Below are 17,938 nucleotides of genomic sequence, written 5' to 3' on the forward strand. Positions count from 1 at the left end.
ACCACGTACGCCACCCACCTCATGAAGGACCTAGCTTTAAAGCAGCCTACCATTACTGCAAGGGCGTCAGCCATGGCAATGCTCTGGCTTCAAGGGAGCTCACTACCAAACCTATATATGAAAAGGTTACAAAGTGCTGCTAAACTCGAGCCATGAGTGATGCAGAATGATACAGAGCTAGGAGTGGGATACTCAAATCTACCCTGCCTTATCAGAGGAGTACTGCCACCTGGCCAGGACATATAAACAGGGCCAGAGCCTGCCAAAAACTGGCGGCTTTTTAAGAAACTAGCTCTGGAGGGCAGGGTTGAGCTACGCATACAATCTCTTTGTACTTGAACGAAAGATGGCCTAACCCTGCCCCACGACCACTGGCTAAGTCGCTATCAATTCTGCACAGCACCAACCTGCATTACTAGTGAAAAACCCCAGAACGCAGAGAAGGGGGCGGGCCTTGGCCAGACGACTCTACATGAGAGGAGGCTAACATTAGGGATATTAAAAAACTAATTAACTTATTGAATAGCTACCCGGGGCGCCAACGCATTCAACGGACACCTCCGTAATCCCTAGAAAGCCTAGGCCAATCTAGATCTATACCCGAGGCCCGATAGGGCCACTCCTATTGCACCACACAAAAGGACACTTGGGCAGAAGTGCCAGTCGTATACTAGATCTGGCTCTAGATAACTGTAGTTCTAGCGTAGTCTGATCCTGCATTCTCAAAAAACGTATACTGAGAGAGGATACAAACGGCCTTCCCCCGAGGCGGCTACCAGTTACCAGTTTAAAACTAGGAGAAAATACACAGCAATACGCTACATACCCGCAGGAATGAGCGATGCCTTCCCAGAGATACTCTTTTTTTTTTTTTTTTTAAACCCTGGGAGGTAAAAAACTGTATTCCACACAGCGAGCAGTTACAGCTCTTAAATATGACTCATATCCTTTGCTGGCTTTCTACTAGCAACACTAGCTCACCACGAAGCCCGAGCAACTGGTGTATAATGATCGTTCTAACCATCCTAACAGGGGAACTACAGGCCCTACAGAAATATCCAACGATCCACAGCGATCCCCGAAGCCCTCTACAGGGAGCATAAGTCAGAAAATATATTAATTTTTTTCCCTCTTATAGGGGACTTACCCGCTCGCCTGCGGCGCGCCATGATATCCACCCACAAGCTTAATTCACAACATGTATGCTTAGGTGTACCACTACAGGATGCAGAAGCCACTTTACTTTTTGATTCTGAATATATTATTCAGCTTGTTTTGTTATTTATTTCAGAAATCCTTGTGATATATTCAGTTTGTGCTGGTCTGACTTTAATAAAAGTGTTAAAAAATTACTTTAAGTCAGTTTTGTGTTTGTATAGACCAGGGGTGTCCAATCCTGATCCTGGAGGGCCACTGTCCTGCAGAGTTTAGCTTCAACCCCAATTAAACACACCTGTACTAGCTAATCAAGGTCTTATTAGGCGTACAAGAAAATCCCAGACAGGTGTGTTGAGGCAAGTTGGAGCTAAACTCTGCAGGACAGTGGCCCTCCAGGACCAACTTTGGACACCCCTGGTATAGACCATGACGCATAAAAGGGCATTAATGGGAACATTAAAGAACGTTCTTTAAAAAGGTAACTAAAAAGTTACTTTTAACAGTAATGCATTACTTTTTGATGTAAGTAATCAACAAAGTAATTGAGTTACTTTTTGAATTAAGTAACTAGTAACTGTAACAAGTTACTATTTCTTAGTAACTAGCACAACACTGCTCACAACAACGTTCTTGCAACGTCTTTATCATTTTATTTGTGCTTGACTGATGTTCTCATAATGTTGAGCGAAAACGTTCTCACAACAACGTTCTTGCAACGTCTTTATCATGTTATTTGTGCTTGACTGATGTTCTCATAATTTTGAGCAAGAATGTTCTCACAACAACGTTCTTGCAACGTCTTTATCATGTTATTTGTGCTTGACTGATGTTCTCATAATGTTCAGTGAAAACGTTCTCACAACAACGTTCTTGCAACATCTTTATCATGTTATTTGTGCTTGACTGATGTTCTCATAATGTTGAGTGAAAACGTTCTCACAACAACGTTCTTGCAACGTCTTTATCATGTTATTTGTGCGCATTTTGATTGGTAACATTTTTAATGACAACAGACTGCCATTATTTTTACGCCTTGATCTTGCAACGTCTTTATCATGTTATTTGTGCTTGACTGATGTTCTCATAATGTTGAGCAAGAATGTTCTCACAACAACGTTCTTGTAACGTCTTTATCATGTTTTTTTGTGCTTGACTTATGTTCTCATAGTGTTGAGCGAAAATGTTCTCATAACCTTCTTGTAATGCCATAATTTTAGAAGTAATGGAACAGAAATTATTATATTATAAAATTATCAATTTTACTGATCTTTCTTTAATTATGGCTGCAGGTTTTATTTTTTAAGTTTAACTTAAAAAATAAAATACACTGCTGAACAAGAACCAATAACTTTTATTCTATTTTTCCCCCTATATTGTCCTAATGACACATTTATGATTGGTTTTTAACTACACACACTCTGCAATAAATCATATATTTTATTAACAAAATGTAATTTCTTAGCACAGAATATATGCCCTGGCATATTCTGTGCTAAGAAATTACATTTTGTTAATAAAATACATGATTTATTGCAGAGTGTGTGTAGCTATCTTATTTTATATAAGATGTAAGATTGTGTGTAGTTATCTTATTTTACATTTTCTGTACTTTAAAGGTTATGTCAATAACCACTGTATTACTGGAAAAAAAATTGTTATATAAGACCTATATTTACATGGGCCCTCTAGCTGGAGTAAAAATAATGACAGTCTGTTGTCATTAAAAATATTACCAATCAAAATGCGTGTTCATTTAAACGCAATGTGTGGACTTTTCGTAAACATTTAGAATTTGTTTTTTATTAACGACTACACTCAACCCATCCCTAAACCTAAATGTGTAAAAGTGACGCAGATAAAATGCATGTGTCCTGTTGTCGATAGGGGCTTAACTTTAGTAAAGGTTCCTATAGGTCCTATTTCAGGGAAGTGACAAACGACCTATATAGGCATATTGGTTGGAGAAAATGTTGCATTGTGAATGGATCGTCAGGTTTTGTTTCCCACAGACTTTTTTTTTTTCTTGAACACGGGTCGGCAGAATACACATGTCTGTTCGCTAACCACTAGACAACCACAGCCAAGGAAGCGCAAGTGCACCAAGCCATCACCTGCTGTTAGCATCCCATTGACTCCCATTCATTTTGGCCTCACTTTGACAGTGAATATCTTTACATCTGAGGCGTTTAAAGACTCCATTCGTCCATTGTTTATTTCTAAACAAACACAACAATGTATAAAAGGCTCCATTACCTTGTATCTTACACTATCGCCCCGTTGAAGCTGTTTTTGTAAAACATAGGCCAACGATTGCGTCATAACCACGCGACTGTGTCCCTTGCCAAGAAATGTAACTTGTATGCTGAAGAACTGCTGACATTTTTTGTAAAACAAGGTGAACTACTGTATGGTAGTGAGTTTTTTGGTTTATAACGTACACTCGCTAGTACACCTTGCATCTGATGCTAACCACTATGGCAGTCTTGATGAGTGCAGTGCCTTCAGATTTGAGAGCTACTTGTACCAGCTTAAAAGGCTGGTTCGTTCTGGTAGAAGTCCTCTTTCACAAATTGTCAGACGGCTTGGTGAAATGGACAGATGGGTAAAAGAAACACCAAAACTGTCTACCACTCTCAGAACTCGGAGACCAGACAACATTTTTGCTCTTAGTGATGTGGAATGCAGTGAGGTTGTACAATATGCAGAGGGAGAGCATGGGAGCATGCTTTGTTGTGTCTATGACCACCTGGAGCCACTGTTTATAGAGCCTTGTGATTCCAGGCTTATTGGCATTTATAAAGGCCACATTAACCACACAAGAATGAAAAAGCTGTCTTTAAAGTTGCTAGACAGAAAGGCGTTTGTGGTAGAGGATAACGGTGATGTAATTTTTCTCACAGTTTTACATACACTGTAAAACTGACATTTAACATGTTTGCCTGTCCACACATTTTGTGAAATGTATTTGTGCATATTACTTTCTATTTTAGGTATAGTCAGTCTTTTATTAGCTTTTGGACTGAATAAAGAAAAAAAAAGCTTTCCCTATACATTGGTTGTACATTGTGACATGCCTGTCCTGCCTTATTTTTTGTTTTGCATTTTTATACTTTCACAAGTCTACCTTGCCTTGTGGCGGAAGAATGGGTGTTATTTTATTTTATTATTATTATTACTCTGTATACTCTTTATAATCTGAACTCAAGTCAGCTATCCAAAGTATGGTAAGTGTTCACTTGTAAGCTGATTTTAATTTTATTTATTTTTAAGTTATTACATTTATGTGTGTGCCTTTTAGGTCACAGGACTGCTTTTCTGTTATAAAATTTGAAGACAACACAGTGGATACAGTGCCTTCAACATGGCTAGAAAAAACACAAGAGGTATTAACTTTTGATAATGTCTTATGTCAATGTTCTCAAAGTTTGGGTTCAAAGTATGTTAGGAATGATGTCTTCTCTGCATAAAACATAGATTTTGCATCACCAAAAAAAGTTAAAGGGATTACTGTTTAAAACTGTCTTGTACACATCTACACTTGCTTAATTTGTAATTAAGTTGTCATTTTTTTTCTTCATACTTGGCAACTCATGTGTAACAATGAGATTTGCATAGTTTTAATTAGAATTTTTTTTAAGCACACCTTTTGTAGTTGATGTATTTAGCATTTGGAGTCTTTAATGTTAAAGGCATCTGTTTCTTTGGTGGCAGGCTGTTTTCTGCTATTGGCCAGGCAAAAACGTGTCAGTTAAAGTAAAGAAAGAAAAAATTCCAGACAAGGAAACCTGGTCACGATACAGAGTGTCTGTTCTTGGATATGCAGGTATGCATTTTAGCATATAATGTTATATGTAGGATAAATCTGAATGAGATTTACAAAAGTGTAAGCACATGCTTATTTAGCAGATGTATTGAAATTAATTCCAGTTTGGTTATTAATAGCCTTGCTGAGAGACACTATGATGCTGTCTGTGGGGAATAAACCATCAAAAATGTTTGAGGGCAGAGCATTTTTTTAAATAACGTAATACTGTACATATTTTCATAACAGAGACATATGCCGAAGCCAAGCGAAAAGTTCAGCATGCCATGTTTTCATCAAATTTGGAGAGTGAAGACGAGCCTACTCGAAGACTTATCTGTAAACCCACACGTTACAGAGAAGATGTTGATGATGGTGAGTTTAATAACTTGACGAGACAAGAGTGTTGTCATTACGAAAGGCCTGCTGTTGTTTCTTTTTAATATATCTCAAAATATAAAAATCGATTTATTTTTCGTAGATGACGAGGATGATGAACTGATTAAAAGGAAAGGACCTGAGAGATTTTCAGGGACAAAATTGATCTCAAGCAAACCTTCCTGTGAGTAATGTTTGTACAATGGTTATTAGTTTGCTTTTTATATTAAATAATTCCATGACTAAGAGAACACCACATATAATTGTGCACATAAGAGTAATTCTATACATATAACCTGGCATTGTATTAGGTAATCATATTGTAATCCATTATTATGTGACTTATCAAGTAACTGTGGCTATCCTTCATTTTCTTTTCTAGTTATTCCATCTGCAAAATATTTTTCAGCGCTCAAGACTGCGGAGTCAAATGAGACAAGTCAGTCAGTCTTTTAATTATAAATTGGGAAATAATACCTTGAAGCCTAAGGAATATATTTCTAGTACATTCCTGTAGCTTAGCTGGTAGAGCATGGCATGACCAATGCTAAAGGTCTTGAGTATGATTTGGGAAACACAAGGATTCCCAATACGTGTTATTTGTGAATGCAGTTGCTTTAGACAAAAATGTCTATCAAATTTGCAAATGTTAGTGGGCTGATTCTTGATAGTCAACCTATCTTGAATATTGCTGATTGAGTTGTATACCTTAGGTCTACCTGGAAATCAGATATTCAAAAAGACAAATAATAATACAATTAATTAGATAAATACTAAGAATATTTCTTCCCTACAGAATGGTAATAGTAATTTAACATATAATGAAGCCTACAAAATCAGCAGTAATGTTATTTTCATTAATGTTTTTGCATTGCTTAAAATAGGCTTCTCCTTGAGGAGTCCTGCCATTAACATCAGCAACGGGTTGAAGGCAGTGGTAGAGAGTCATGGCCATGTTAAGCATAAAAAACAGCTCTCGGCATAGTGTTCCAATGGGTCATGTGAAACTTGCATATGTATTTTCTAAATTATGCTTTGGGTTTATCAGGAAATCTAATTGACAACCAGGCATTGGTCACAACCCAACAAGACAGTGATGGTAATTTAACATATTAGGCCTGCATAATTAAAATGTTCTGGTGTAACTTATCATTTACTTATTGTTAAAAAAAAATTTAAAGCAGAGTTTTGCATGAGCAATCCACCTGAAGACCACAATACAGAGAGGAAATCTGTGGCAAGTCAAGGTAAGTGTACCAAAACACTTCTGTTTGTAACAGTATGGCATTCATTACATAAACAGTCATTTTGTGTTGTCTATGAGATTAATGGAGTGTATGGTATCCAGAGTCATCAAAGTTTGAGCAGGCTGTACTCCTTCGTCTCAATCAAGTTGATGAGAGACTCCAAAACATTGAACGCCTTCTAAGGACAATGATGTGTTCTAAAACATCCGAAGGACCAGAAATCCTTGAAAAGTCCTGTAACACACCAGAGGAACTGCAAGATTTGTACACAAAGTTAAAAGATGCAGCATACACAAAGAGAGTGGTTAGTATTTTAAGGTTGTTAGAGTTTGCACTTGGAACACAGTGTCATATGCATTGTTGTAACTCCATCTGTGTGTGGTCTTTGGTGAGGTGGAGTGGTGTAGTGGGCTATGCATAGCACAACAAACCAAGCACCTAAGCAACCCTGTGTTTTCTATATTATTTGATGTAATTATGCACACAGTTTTATTTTTCTTGGTTCAGATATTGCTGTTAGTTATTGCTGTGCAGCATAATCTAGCATTACATTTATTTTTAGATCGATTGGCTGAGCCTAAAGGGCGGCAACATGCCTGGGGAGTCGGTCAGAAGACTACTTCGAAGACTTGGGACGAATGCTCTATGGGCCCAATATAGTCTAAAAGGCCGCAAAGGCAAGAAGAGTTTCCAGAAACTGGAAATATGTAATGTCATTATCTGTGAGTTGTTTCTCAGTTGTTTCTTATACCAAACATTTTATAGAAAGTTGCTGAAGTCAAACTCTTTCAGAGCAAGCTAGTCCAAAGACTGCATAGAGGTATTGAGAAAATTAACAGTGTATTGTACGTACTGTATGCTTAGTCATCATTTATTGCAAGTAACAGTAACACGTTTGGGTTTTGTGTATCTTTACTGGATTTTAAGATGCCTGTCGTCGAACACACCCCAAGGTGCTGGAAAAAGGTATTGAGGGCTTCATTTCAGAAACACTGAAGTTTGCACCACACAGAGATAAGGTAAGGCTTTTGTAGTTTGTAAAAATAAATAAAGAAAGAAAACAATGCAAATGATATACTAATACTATGTTTTGTTTCTATAGATGCCACAATCAGTGTCACTTCAAGCAGAGACTTCTGGGAACGAGGACACACAACACACTTCATTATTTTTAAGTTTTACACACAAAGTATTTTGTTATATAATTTGGAATGTTTCAGTTTGTGTATTGTTTAAGTATGTAAAATGAGATATCAGTTATGATATTGTTTTCATTTAGATGTATGTTACAGTAATACAATTGAAAATATATTAAAATATGAAAAATGTTTGTCTTACAGTTTTTGGTGTTGACAAATATAAGTAGTAATGTTTTATCAAATGTTATAGTTTGAATTGATATTTGTTTATTAAAAAAAATTCCCATGGCAAGCATTCTCAAGATGACATAATTTAATGTTCCTTTAACGTTGCCATAAACCTAGGAAAAACACATTATGGAAAATCTGGACATTTTGAATATTTAAAAAACATCCAGAAATAATGTTTTCATAACGTTTTCAAGATGATAGAATGGAATGTTTCTATAACATTCACATTAACCAAGAAAAAACGTTATTAATACATGGAAAAAACACATTTTAAACATTTAAAGAACATTAACTAATAACGTTTTCAAGATGATAGAATGGAATGTTTATATAACGTTCACATAAACCAAGAAAAAACTTTATTAATACATGGAAAAAACGCACATTTTAAACATTTAAAGAACATTAACTAATAACGTTTTCATAATGTTTTCAAGATGATAGAATGGAATGTTTCTGTAACGTTCACATAAACCATGAGATTTAAACCATTTAATCCCACCGGTCACAATAGTGACCGTAAAATTTTTTTTAATTTCTAAGGCTATAAAAATTTTACTGAATGATCTATCAATGCATTTCCAGCAGATATTGAAATTATAAAGGGTCTCAATGAAATATGTGCAGTGTTGCATGTTTACTGTAAATTGTCACATGACCAGAGCTGTTTACTTCCTGTTTGCGTCAAGAGAAGAGGATGGCAGCAAGAAAGCTCCCAAAGAAAAGATTAGTAAAGTATGTTAACATAAGGATGGAACATAGATTTTTGGTACACATCATGTTTAAGGTGTCTAGTATTGATATATGCATTTGCAATTACTCAACTTTGTTTAATGTGGTCATAGAACTCACAAACATGTCACCGGCAACAATAGTGACCGGTGGGATAACCCATTGTATCTACATGCTAATACACATAGGCTAACTGTTCTACCTTACTTTCTGCTGCTATCTAACTTTCTACCTAATTCACACAGACACACACACACAGAAACACACACACACATGCACACGGACCCAAGGAAGACTAGCTAGCTAGCTAATTCTGCTAGCTAATTCTGCTGCCACCTAACTTCCTACCTACTGCAACTGTCCACACACACACACACACACACACACACACACACACACACACACACACACACACACACACACACACACACAAAGACTAGCTAGCTAACTAATTCTACTAAACTTTCCACACACACGCATGCAGGTAGGCACACACACACACACACACACACACACATGCACACACACACACACACACACGCAATTACAGGTAGGCACACACACGCACACCGTCACACACACACACACGCAATTACAGGTAGGCACACACACGTACACCACACACACATGCACACACACACGGACCCCAGGAAGACTAGCTAGCTAACACAATGCACCGGTTCCAGAGATGTCGCCATTGTGAGAAACGCACTACCTATGCATGTGAGAAATGCAAAGTACCACTGCACATTGAGTGCTTCAAGCTGTACCATGGAGTGTAGAAAAGGAAAAGAGAAAGTCGGACATAGAGTTCACAAGCATGCACACACACACACGCGTACACGCACACGTGGTTGCATACAGTTACAAACAAACAGTACTTTGGAACCCCCATCAAAATTTCCTAAATGTTCCAGGAAAATTTTATTTTTTTGTCATTCAAGGCATTGCTTTGCTCTTTGATCTACAACCTATTTTATTTTGTTGTTCAGTCAGTCAGTGTTGGCCTATACTTGAAAGCATGTTCAGCCGGCTACCTCTATCCTAAATGTTTAGGCTACCTTCATGTTCAGTGTGTTCAATGCATACTGCATTAAAAATTGTTCAAATCAATTTTGCACTAAAAATGAACGTTTTCAAATATAATGTTGCACTAAAGTTACAATGTTGAAATACATTGATGATTGTTGTTTTTTGTCTTAAACTCAATATTCGTAACGCTGCTCCCAGTATTCATATTGCTAGCCGATAGTATAAGGCTTATATGTAAAATATTCACACTACAATGAGAGAGCATTTAGATAATAACTAGCCTTTGATATAAGGATTTTATACACTCTTACGCGCGCACACACACACACACACACACACACGTTGGGTTTTCATGTTTTATGGGGACTTTCCATGGGCGCAATGGTTTTTATACCGTACATACTGTATATTCTATCCCCCTACACTGCCCCTGCCCCTAAACCTACCCATCACACACACACACACACACACACACACACACACACACACACACACACACACACACACACACACACACACACACACACACACACACACACACACACACACACACACACACACACTCACACACACACACACACACACACACACACTGCCCCTAAACCTGCCCATCACACACACACACACTGCCCCTGCCCCTAAACCTGCCCATCACAGGAGACATTCTGCATTTTTACATTTTCAAAAAACATCACTTAGTCTGATTTATAAGATGTTTTGGACCCATTTTTAGGTCATGGGGACCTAAATCATGGGGATTTAGGTCATGGGGACCTAAATGTCCGAAATCCTCGTCCTTGTGGGGACATTTTTAGGTCATGGGGACCTAAAAATGTCCCCACAAGGACGAGGATTTCGGACATTGCCATCTTTGTGGGGACATTTTGTCCCCATAACGTAGGGATTACCAGTCCACACACACACACACACACACACACACGCACACACACACACACACACAGAGAGAGAGAGAGAGACAGAAACACACTCACAAACACACTGCACAGGTCAAATAGACCTATATTCAGTCTGTCCAATGGTTGATACAACAGTATCCCACAGGTCACAATTGTACCGATCATAAAACACACTTTTTCACACACTTTTCCATGAAAATTTCAAAAAATTATGATTGATTGTTTCAAAGGGATACTAATGACACATGATTTGGATATTTTTGTGTCTGGGAAAAATGTGGGATTAAATGGGTTAATACATTAAAAAACTGGACATTTTAAACATTTAAAGAACATTCCGTAATAACGTTTTCACAACGTTTTCAAGATGATAGAATGGAATGTTTCTGCAACGTTCACATAAACCAAGAAAAAAAGTTCTTAATACATGAAGAAAACGCACATTTTAAACATTTAAAGAACATTCCGTAATAACGTTTTCGTAATGTTTTCAAAATAATTGAATGGAATGTTCGCACAAAAAAATTGGAAAACTGGACGTTTTCAACGTGTACAAAACATTCCCAAATAACGTTTTCATAACTTAAAGGGACTGTTAAAAAAACGTTCTGACAACAACTTTTTGTTAGCTGGGATGCTATGGTTATGTGTTTTTGTTACGTGACTTTTGTGAACCCTCCGTGTGCAAGCTGTAAAAGAAAATAAAGAGGATGTTGAGTGCGGCAGCCTAAACCTTGTGGAAAGCTTTCCCAGAAGATTTGAAGCTGTTATAGCTGCAAAGGGTGGACCAACTCCATAATATACACTGTATTCTGTATGTCAGAGTAGTTGGCGATGTCCCTTTGTAAAGAAACTACACCCCTACAGACTAAACAAGTAATATCCATGACGTCACCGTTTTCACAAATTCACTTTTTTAGTTTACACTGAAACGATAACGGTAGCGTTAAAATACGTGTTTTCAAAAGATTGCATTTTCAGGCACCCAAAACGTTGTTGTCGTGTAAATGAATGGACAGGTTTTTGTTGAAATGCTGTTGTGTAAAGTAAACAGCCCCTCAGGATAAGTAACACACAACAGCTTCTGACTGTTTGAATGTCACATTTAATGATAAAAAAGTATCTTCTGCTGTTATAGGCTTTGATTACAAATACACAAAAAGAATACAAGCATACAGTGTTCATAATACAAATGAAATTCGGATAATTCAAATAATACAAATACAATTTATATTGAAAAAATATTATTCTAATTGTAATGCCCACACAACATTAAACTTTACTTTAATTTTGAAAACATCAAATTTTAAAGTTGTTATATATTTTTCTTATATTTCCTAAGTATACAGGAGACATTAGTGTTTATTAAACAGGTATAAAGTAACATATGAGCGTATATATATATATATATATATATATATATATATATATATATATATATATATATATATATATATATATATATATATATATATATATATATATATATATATATATATATATATATATAAAGTTTGGAAACATTACAGTTTCTTGATGTTTTTAAAAGAAGTCTTGTATGTTCACCAATGCTGCATTTATTTAATAAAAAAATACAGTAAAAACAGTAATATTGTGAAATATTACAAATTACAAGAAATTATTTTAAAATGTAATTTATTCCTGTGATCAAATCTGAATTTGATAGGTCATGATAGGTCCCTTTAATATTTTATATTAAAAGTTTCCTCAGAATATGTCTGTAAAGTTTCAAAGTAAAATTACTAAAATTCTCCCCACCCAGCTTTCCAAGGTGGAGCCTTTACAGCTCTGCCTGGGATGCTCTGCCAAAAACAAAAACAAACATCTGTTTGGTTCTGATTATCATCTCTATCACGGTCATGCTCACGTAGCATTGCAGTTCGTCATAATGAAAGTTTATAATTTGCATGCATTTTAAAACTTTTGATGACTTTTGACACCTTTTAAGGGTACACTAGATGATGACAAATTTCACAGACATGGATTCAAAGCCAGCAAACTTTTAAAAAAATAATCAAAAAGAAAGACTGAGGCACAATCATTTTCTCAAGTAGATTTAAAACTACTGACCTAAACGCAAATATATGATTTACTCACCCATTGTAATTTCTGGACTGGAGATCTGCAATGCGCTTCCTGTGAAAGATTTGAGTGATTTAAAACAAAATCATATTGAAAGATACCAGAATGTCGCAATGCATTCACAAATGCTCATTGCTCACATATCAGTGCAATATTTGTTAAATAAATTATCAATTTTACATCAAATTAGTTATTTTTATTTTTTATTATTTTCATTCATTAGCAGTGTGAACCATTCTTAGGGGTGTGTTCTATAATATTACTCATTGTTATTTATTTTAAAATCAGATCCAGACTCACTTGTATCTCTTGACAATGAAGAAACACGGTATTCCAACCAAAAGAGCGGCTCCAAGACCAGATATGGTTGGTATGAGGATGTGGCTCAGATTTGCTTGTTCTGGTAACATAAATACTTAATTACTTAAAATGATCACTTATAACAATATTTACACAAAACAGTTTTATTGTTATACTTTTCACAAAGATTGTGTGAGTGGCTTCCATTTCGCCCAGGACGCTCCCGTGGTACTTGACTGTGCATGTGACAGAGCCGTGATCATCCTCTTGCGTTGGGGTGAAGGTAAGATGAGACTCTGCTTCCCATGTTCCATGTCCAATGTCCTTGTAGCTTATGAAGATTTTTCCAATATGGCTCCAGCTGAGAGTGGGCTGATGGGACGGACAGGTGTGCCGGACAGAGCATTTGAAGACTGTAGGTTGACCCTCTTGCACAGAATTCTCACCCAGCAGCTCAGGTTTTGATGCTTTCTCTATATATTTTAAATGACAAAGCATATTTTTAACTTGGTAAATAAAAGCAAAAAAAAACGTCACAAAATCATAATTTGGACTCTTTCCAATTTTTTTTTTTTGCCTGTGTTCTTGTTTTGGACCCTATTAAGCTGTAGTAATTACAGGTTGACAGCTCAAAAGCAAACTTACCAATCATCTTAATTGTCACGCAGTTACCCACAAAGGAGAACTTGTCTGTTTTAGACGTCTCTAATTCCACCCTGAAACAATACGGGCCGTTGTCGTGGTCTTTGATTTCATCAATCTCCAAGGAGCAGTTTAAACTACCCAGTGACCCAACCAGTCTTGTACGACCCTTGAAATTGTCTAGAACCTTTGTAGGATCATTGTGGTAGATGAAATCGTCCCATCTGTCCTTCATGTGCCACATGCCTTTAATACGACTGGAGGGCTGTACTGTAACAGGGTATTTGAATGAACAGGGCAACACGACACAAGATGAGACCAGAGCCTCCATTGCAGACTCTACTTCCACCTTCCAAACATCACCAAACACGACAGCGCAAAGAACTGAAAAATAATAATAATAAAATCAGTGAATCAGTTAATTAAAAAAACTGTAGCCATATATATATATATATATATACCGATCTGGCATACAATTATGACAAGTAAAACTAATAATTTAATTAACACTAATATTTTAATAATTAATTATTTATTCATAATATTTAGAAAGTTAAAATCAAACCGTGAAGCCAGCAGAGAAGAACGAGTGCCCGTACACCCATGCTGGACTGGACTCGAGAAAGTGTAGAGCACAAGAACACAAGAAATGGTCAAAAATTTTACCAATTTCTTTGCACAAATAGCCTAGAAAAATCTTGTATAAGGCACTGGATAGGCTTCAATTATAGTGTTCATATAGGACCTGAGAGTGCAGGAGTTAACAATTTTGATAGGTATTTTATTGATGCAAGTGGGATCAGCAGAGCAGTGAGAAACACCGACACACGACAACATGCGATAAAGAAAGTTTTCACAAATCAGGCTCAAATTAAAATAAGTTAGCCTATTTTGTATTAACGTGGTCTGCGGGCTTTTCGCATTCCTGACTAGCGGACTTACCGTTGAATCAAAAAAAAATATATATATGACACTATAGTGACCACGTCGTCAGAAATCAAAGCCGAAACCAAAAGTGAATTTATCGCAAATGAAAATGACTGTAACAGAAATATTTGGAGAAATGGAAAGCTCTAAGGATGTCCCAAAACACAAAGTCCCTTTCGAGGACGTGAACAGGCGAGCATTGGAAAGTAGCTCCTGTCAAAAAAAGACTGCGGTGAGCCAAAACTAAATCTTACGAGAGGAAATCACATTCGTTACTGCCATCTGCCATCAGCACTGGAACCTGAGCAGGAACAATTTTCAGTGCAGAACTGGTAAGTGCAACCCTGCCTTTGTGGAGGAGAACAATCCATAAAGCATTGAGTGTACTGACTCCTAGTGGAGAATATCAAGACCTCTTGAAATTAGATTTATGCTGCCTTCCCGTGCTATCATATGAGTTTTCTAGTTATACTTGGACGACAGCCCTCTCAAGTCGTGCATTCACCACTGGGAAGCTCAGGAATACTTTTGGAATTGGGCCCCATATGGGCCTAATTATTATTTTAGAAAAAATAAATGACTTAATATCTTACATATATTTAAGGCTAAAATCATTTTCCAAAATTAGCATTTGCTTGTCAGTGCTAGGCCAATTAATGCAGTGGCATCTTCCAGACTGGTATAATGTGACTTCCACAGAAATGAATTCTTAATCTCTGTCATCCCCTTACGAAAAATAAGTTTACTCATGTTCTGTTAGTAGCCTAGGCTATAAACTAAAATTAATAAAGTATATGCTAGTAGTCTACATTAAATATACTTTTCAGAAATATACTCTATAGCCTATGGGAGCGCGGGGCAACGCGGGGTTAGTTGTAACGCGCATGTTTTAACCCTTTCCACACATGCCAGAATGACGAAAATTTGTGTATTTACTAGTTGCCATATCAACATTATTTAGAGAAAAAATAGCGGCAAAATTAAAAAATCTCTGGAAGATACTGAACATATTTAACCATAGCAAAAGTAAATTTCTCACTTAAGTTAGTTTTCATCTCTGTTTTTTGTGTTGATTTAAAATAAGACAAATCCGCTATTATTTTAATCTTATATCTGTTATTTAACAGTTGAGAAAGTTATTTAATGCTGATCTAACCAGCAGAAGACACGAGCTGCAGTTGTGCAGGTGGGGTGTTGTAGCACTGCGTTACAATGAACCCCTATTAGAAATATGCCATTATATTCTATACTTTTATGAATACTTTTGAGAAACCATGAGAAAAGGGTGAATAATGACTGAGAGTTAATGTTCAGAAATTATTCATTATTATGTTTTGAACTATGCTGTATAGCTGTATTTAGCGATGTTTTTGCAGTCAAACTCAAAAATGCTTTATTTTTAATGATTATTTTTAATTTGCCATTCTTTTATTTTAAAAAGTTAATAATTGTATTTTGTTGACAAACTATTTTAGTTTGTCTTGTATATGTTTTTTTTATTATATCAGATAACATTTTAAGCTGTCATATGGTCATATTACAATGTGCCCCACCACCACATGTTACAATGTACCCCATGGGGCATGTTGTCACATTTTTCACTTCCATTCTTTCGGGGTAAATCAAGAAAAAAGTATACACTGTATTAATGAAACAAAACCACATAATTGTACTAGACGTGTCGTGTGCAAGTAATGTGGGAAACAATAAATACTCTGAACCCCAAGTGGATTTACACAAACTGAGACAGTCAAAAAGCGTTGTGTCCTGCTCTCCCCCTATACTTAAAATTGCACTTAAGTATACTTGACTTATAACAGATAAGTTTATTTGGCCTGTAGCCTAGGCTACTTGTAGAGATATACCTAAAAGTATAATTAAGTATTCAAAGTATACTTGGCTTGTATTTGTGTTTAATCTTTTGATTGAGTAGCCTATTGAATACTATACTTTAACATAGTTTTACATGGAAGCTGAAACAAGTGATAGAAGATTGCTCACGCAAAATAACGCAATCATCAAACATTAAACAACATAAATCAAAGTTGCCTAATGTTACCAAATGAAATGTGGAATTAGGGAAGCACCGAATGTGCAGCAACCGAAATTATTCGGCCGAAAATAGCAAATATTGAATAAGTGAAAAGACAGAATAAATTTAAAGGCGCGCACGCGCTTCTAAATGCAGCAAATATGTCGGAAGTGTGTTCGAAGTGTGGAAGCTATAGTGTCCGAGATTGTCTGCAAATGGCCATTTTTGCATCTCTGTCTAAGCACCCTCAAATGCAAGCAAAAGCACTCTCAGTTGATACTGTAATAGTATATTGGCAAATGCTCTAGTGCATATTTTTGTCTGTAGAACGTCAAATGTATCCATTTACAACATTCTGCAGCGGTGACAGGCTCGCAAAACCTCTCATGAAAAAACAAACAAAGTGTAGACACGAATCGTAAGTAAGATATTTATTGTGCATTGTTAGCAGCTTCATTGAACTTTGTACTTTGTGAGAACGAGATGAACTGACATAGCGACATCGTTTAGTGATCGTAAATGGAACGGTCTTGGCTCGCTTTCGAGCAGTGGCGGCTGGTCAATAGAGGGCGCTGGGGCACCGCCCCCATCAAAATTCCAAAAATATACATGTATACTGAAATAAAAATAAAATAGTTTACTCATACGATGTGCTGGCTGTTAGTAAGAGCCTCAGCATTTAATAAAAACTGGCTTTGATCAGTTAACTATTTTATGTTCTTCAATATGTTTCATGCGGTTTCATGCGCGAGGGACGCGGACAAATGGATGTCTATATGAGTCCAAAAATATACATGCAGTATGTGACCTGAAGCTGGTCTCTAATTGGTTCTTAAAGATCCTCCTCCAGACGCAGGTCGCTGCGTCCCTGGCGAATCAGAATTGGATGCGTGTTATTTTATCCAATCTGATTGGTTCTCGTCACCTGTCATTCAACTTTCCGTTCTTGGCCACTAAAGCGAAAGTGCACGGGCGACACCGTCACTCCGACTCCGCCAAAACCTTTAGGATGATCACTTTCGTAGAGATGGCAGCAGTTAAACCAAATTCTTTCACAAGGCATTCGTTGGAAGAAAAAAAAGGATCCCGAACCGGACCAACGCGATTTACAAATCCAGCAGCCGGCCAGTGACAGAGGACGCAGCTGCACTCGGAGCTTCACACGCGCTTGTTATGAGAAACGTAGGTGGCTGGCTGGATGTGTTGTTAGCAATGCCCTTTATTGCTTTCCCTGTCTTTTATTTCTAAATGTCGGTACTGAAGTTTTGTGGACAACAACGGGGGTAAGTTAAGAGACC

General features: G+C 36.8%; 2 protein-coding genes across 4 annotated transcripts; one reads left to right on the forward strand and one right to left on the reverse strand.

Moving 5' to 3' along the window:
* The first annotated feature begins 4,812 nt into the window (after positions 1–4,812).
* On the forward strand, positions 4,813–8,014 carry LOC307130131 (uncharacterized protein). Of its 2 annotated transcripts, none has more exons than XM_079823026.1 (9): positions 4,813–4,981; positions 5,210–5,335; positions 5,442–5,522; positions 5,721–5,777; positions 6,520–6,585; positions 6,687–6,889; positions 7,148–7,307; positions 7,513–7,604; positions 7,688–8,014. In XM_079823026.1, the coding sequence occupies exons 2-9, from the start codon at positions 5,248–5,250 to the stop codon at positions 7,832–7,834; spliced, it is 894 nt and encodes a 297-aa protein (XP_079679152.1). In that variant the 5' UTR covers positions 4,813–4,981; positions 5,210–5,247; the 3' UTR covers positions 7,835–8,014. The 2 variants fall into 2 exon arrangements, with proteins under 2 accessions (XP_079679152.1, XP_079679153.1); XM_079823027.1 differs by having other exon boundaries at positions 6,523–6,585.
* Positions 8,015–12,115: 4,101 nt separating this feature from the next.
* LOC307130226 (sialic acid-binding Ig-like lectin 14) lies at positions 12,116–14,933 on the reverse strand. Of its 2 annotated transcripts, none has more exons than XM_079823185.1 (7): positions 14,624–14,933; positions 14,247–14,292; positions 13,685–14,065; positions 13,216–13,512; positions 13,040–13,139; positions 12,755–12,793; positions 12,116–12,459 (listed from the first exon to the last, which is right to left on the reverse strand). In XM_079823185.1, the coding sequence occupies exons 2-7, from the start codon at positions 14,284–14,286 to the stop codon at positions 12,438–12,440; spliced, it is 879 nt and encodes a 292-aa protein (XP_079679311.1). In that variant the 5' UTR covers positions 14,287–14,292; positions 14,624–14,933; the 3' UTR covers positions 12,116–12,437. The 2 variants fall into 2 exon arrangements, with proteins under 2 accessions (XP_079679311.1, XP_079679312.1); XM_079823186.1 differs by having other exon boundaries at positions 14,863–14,931.
* Positions 14,934–17,938: the final 3,005 nt, after the last annotated feature.

The sequence above is a fragment of the Gobio gobio genome (genome assembly GCF_949357685.1).
Source record: "Gobio gobio genome assembly, chromosome: 8".
NCBI classification, from domain to species: domain Eukaryota; kingdom Metazoa; phylum Chordata; class Actinopteri; order Cypriniformes; family Gobionidae; genus Gobio; species Gobio gobio.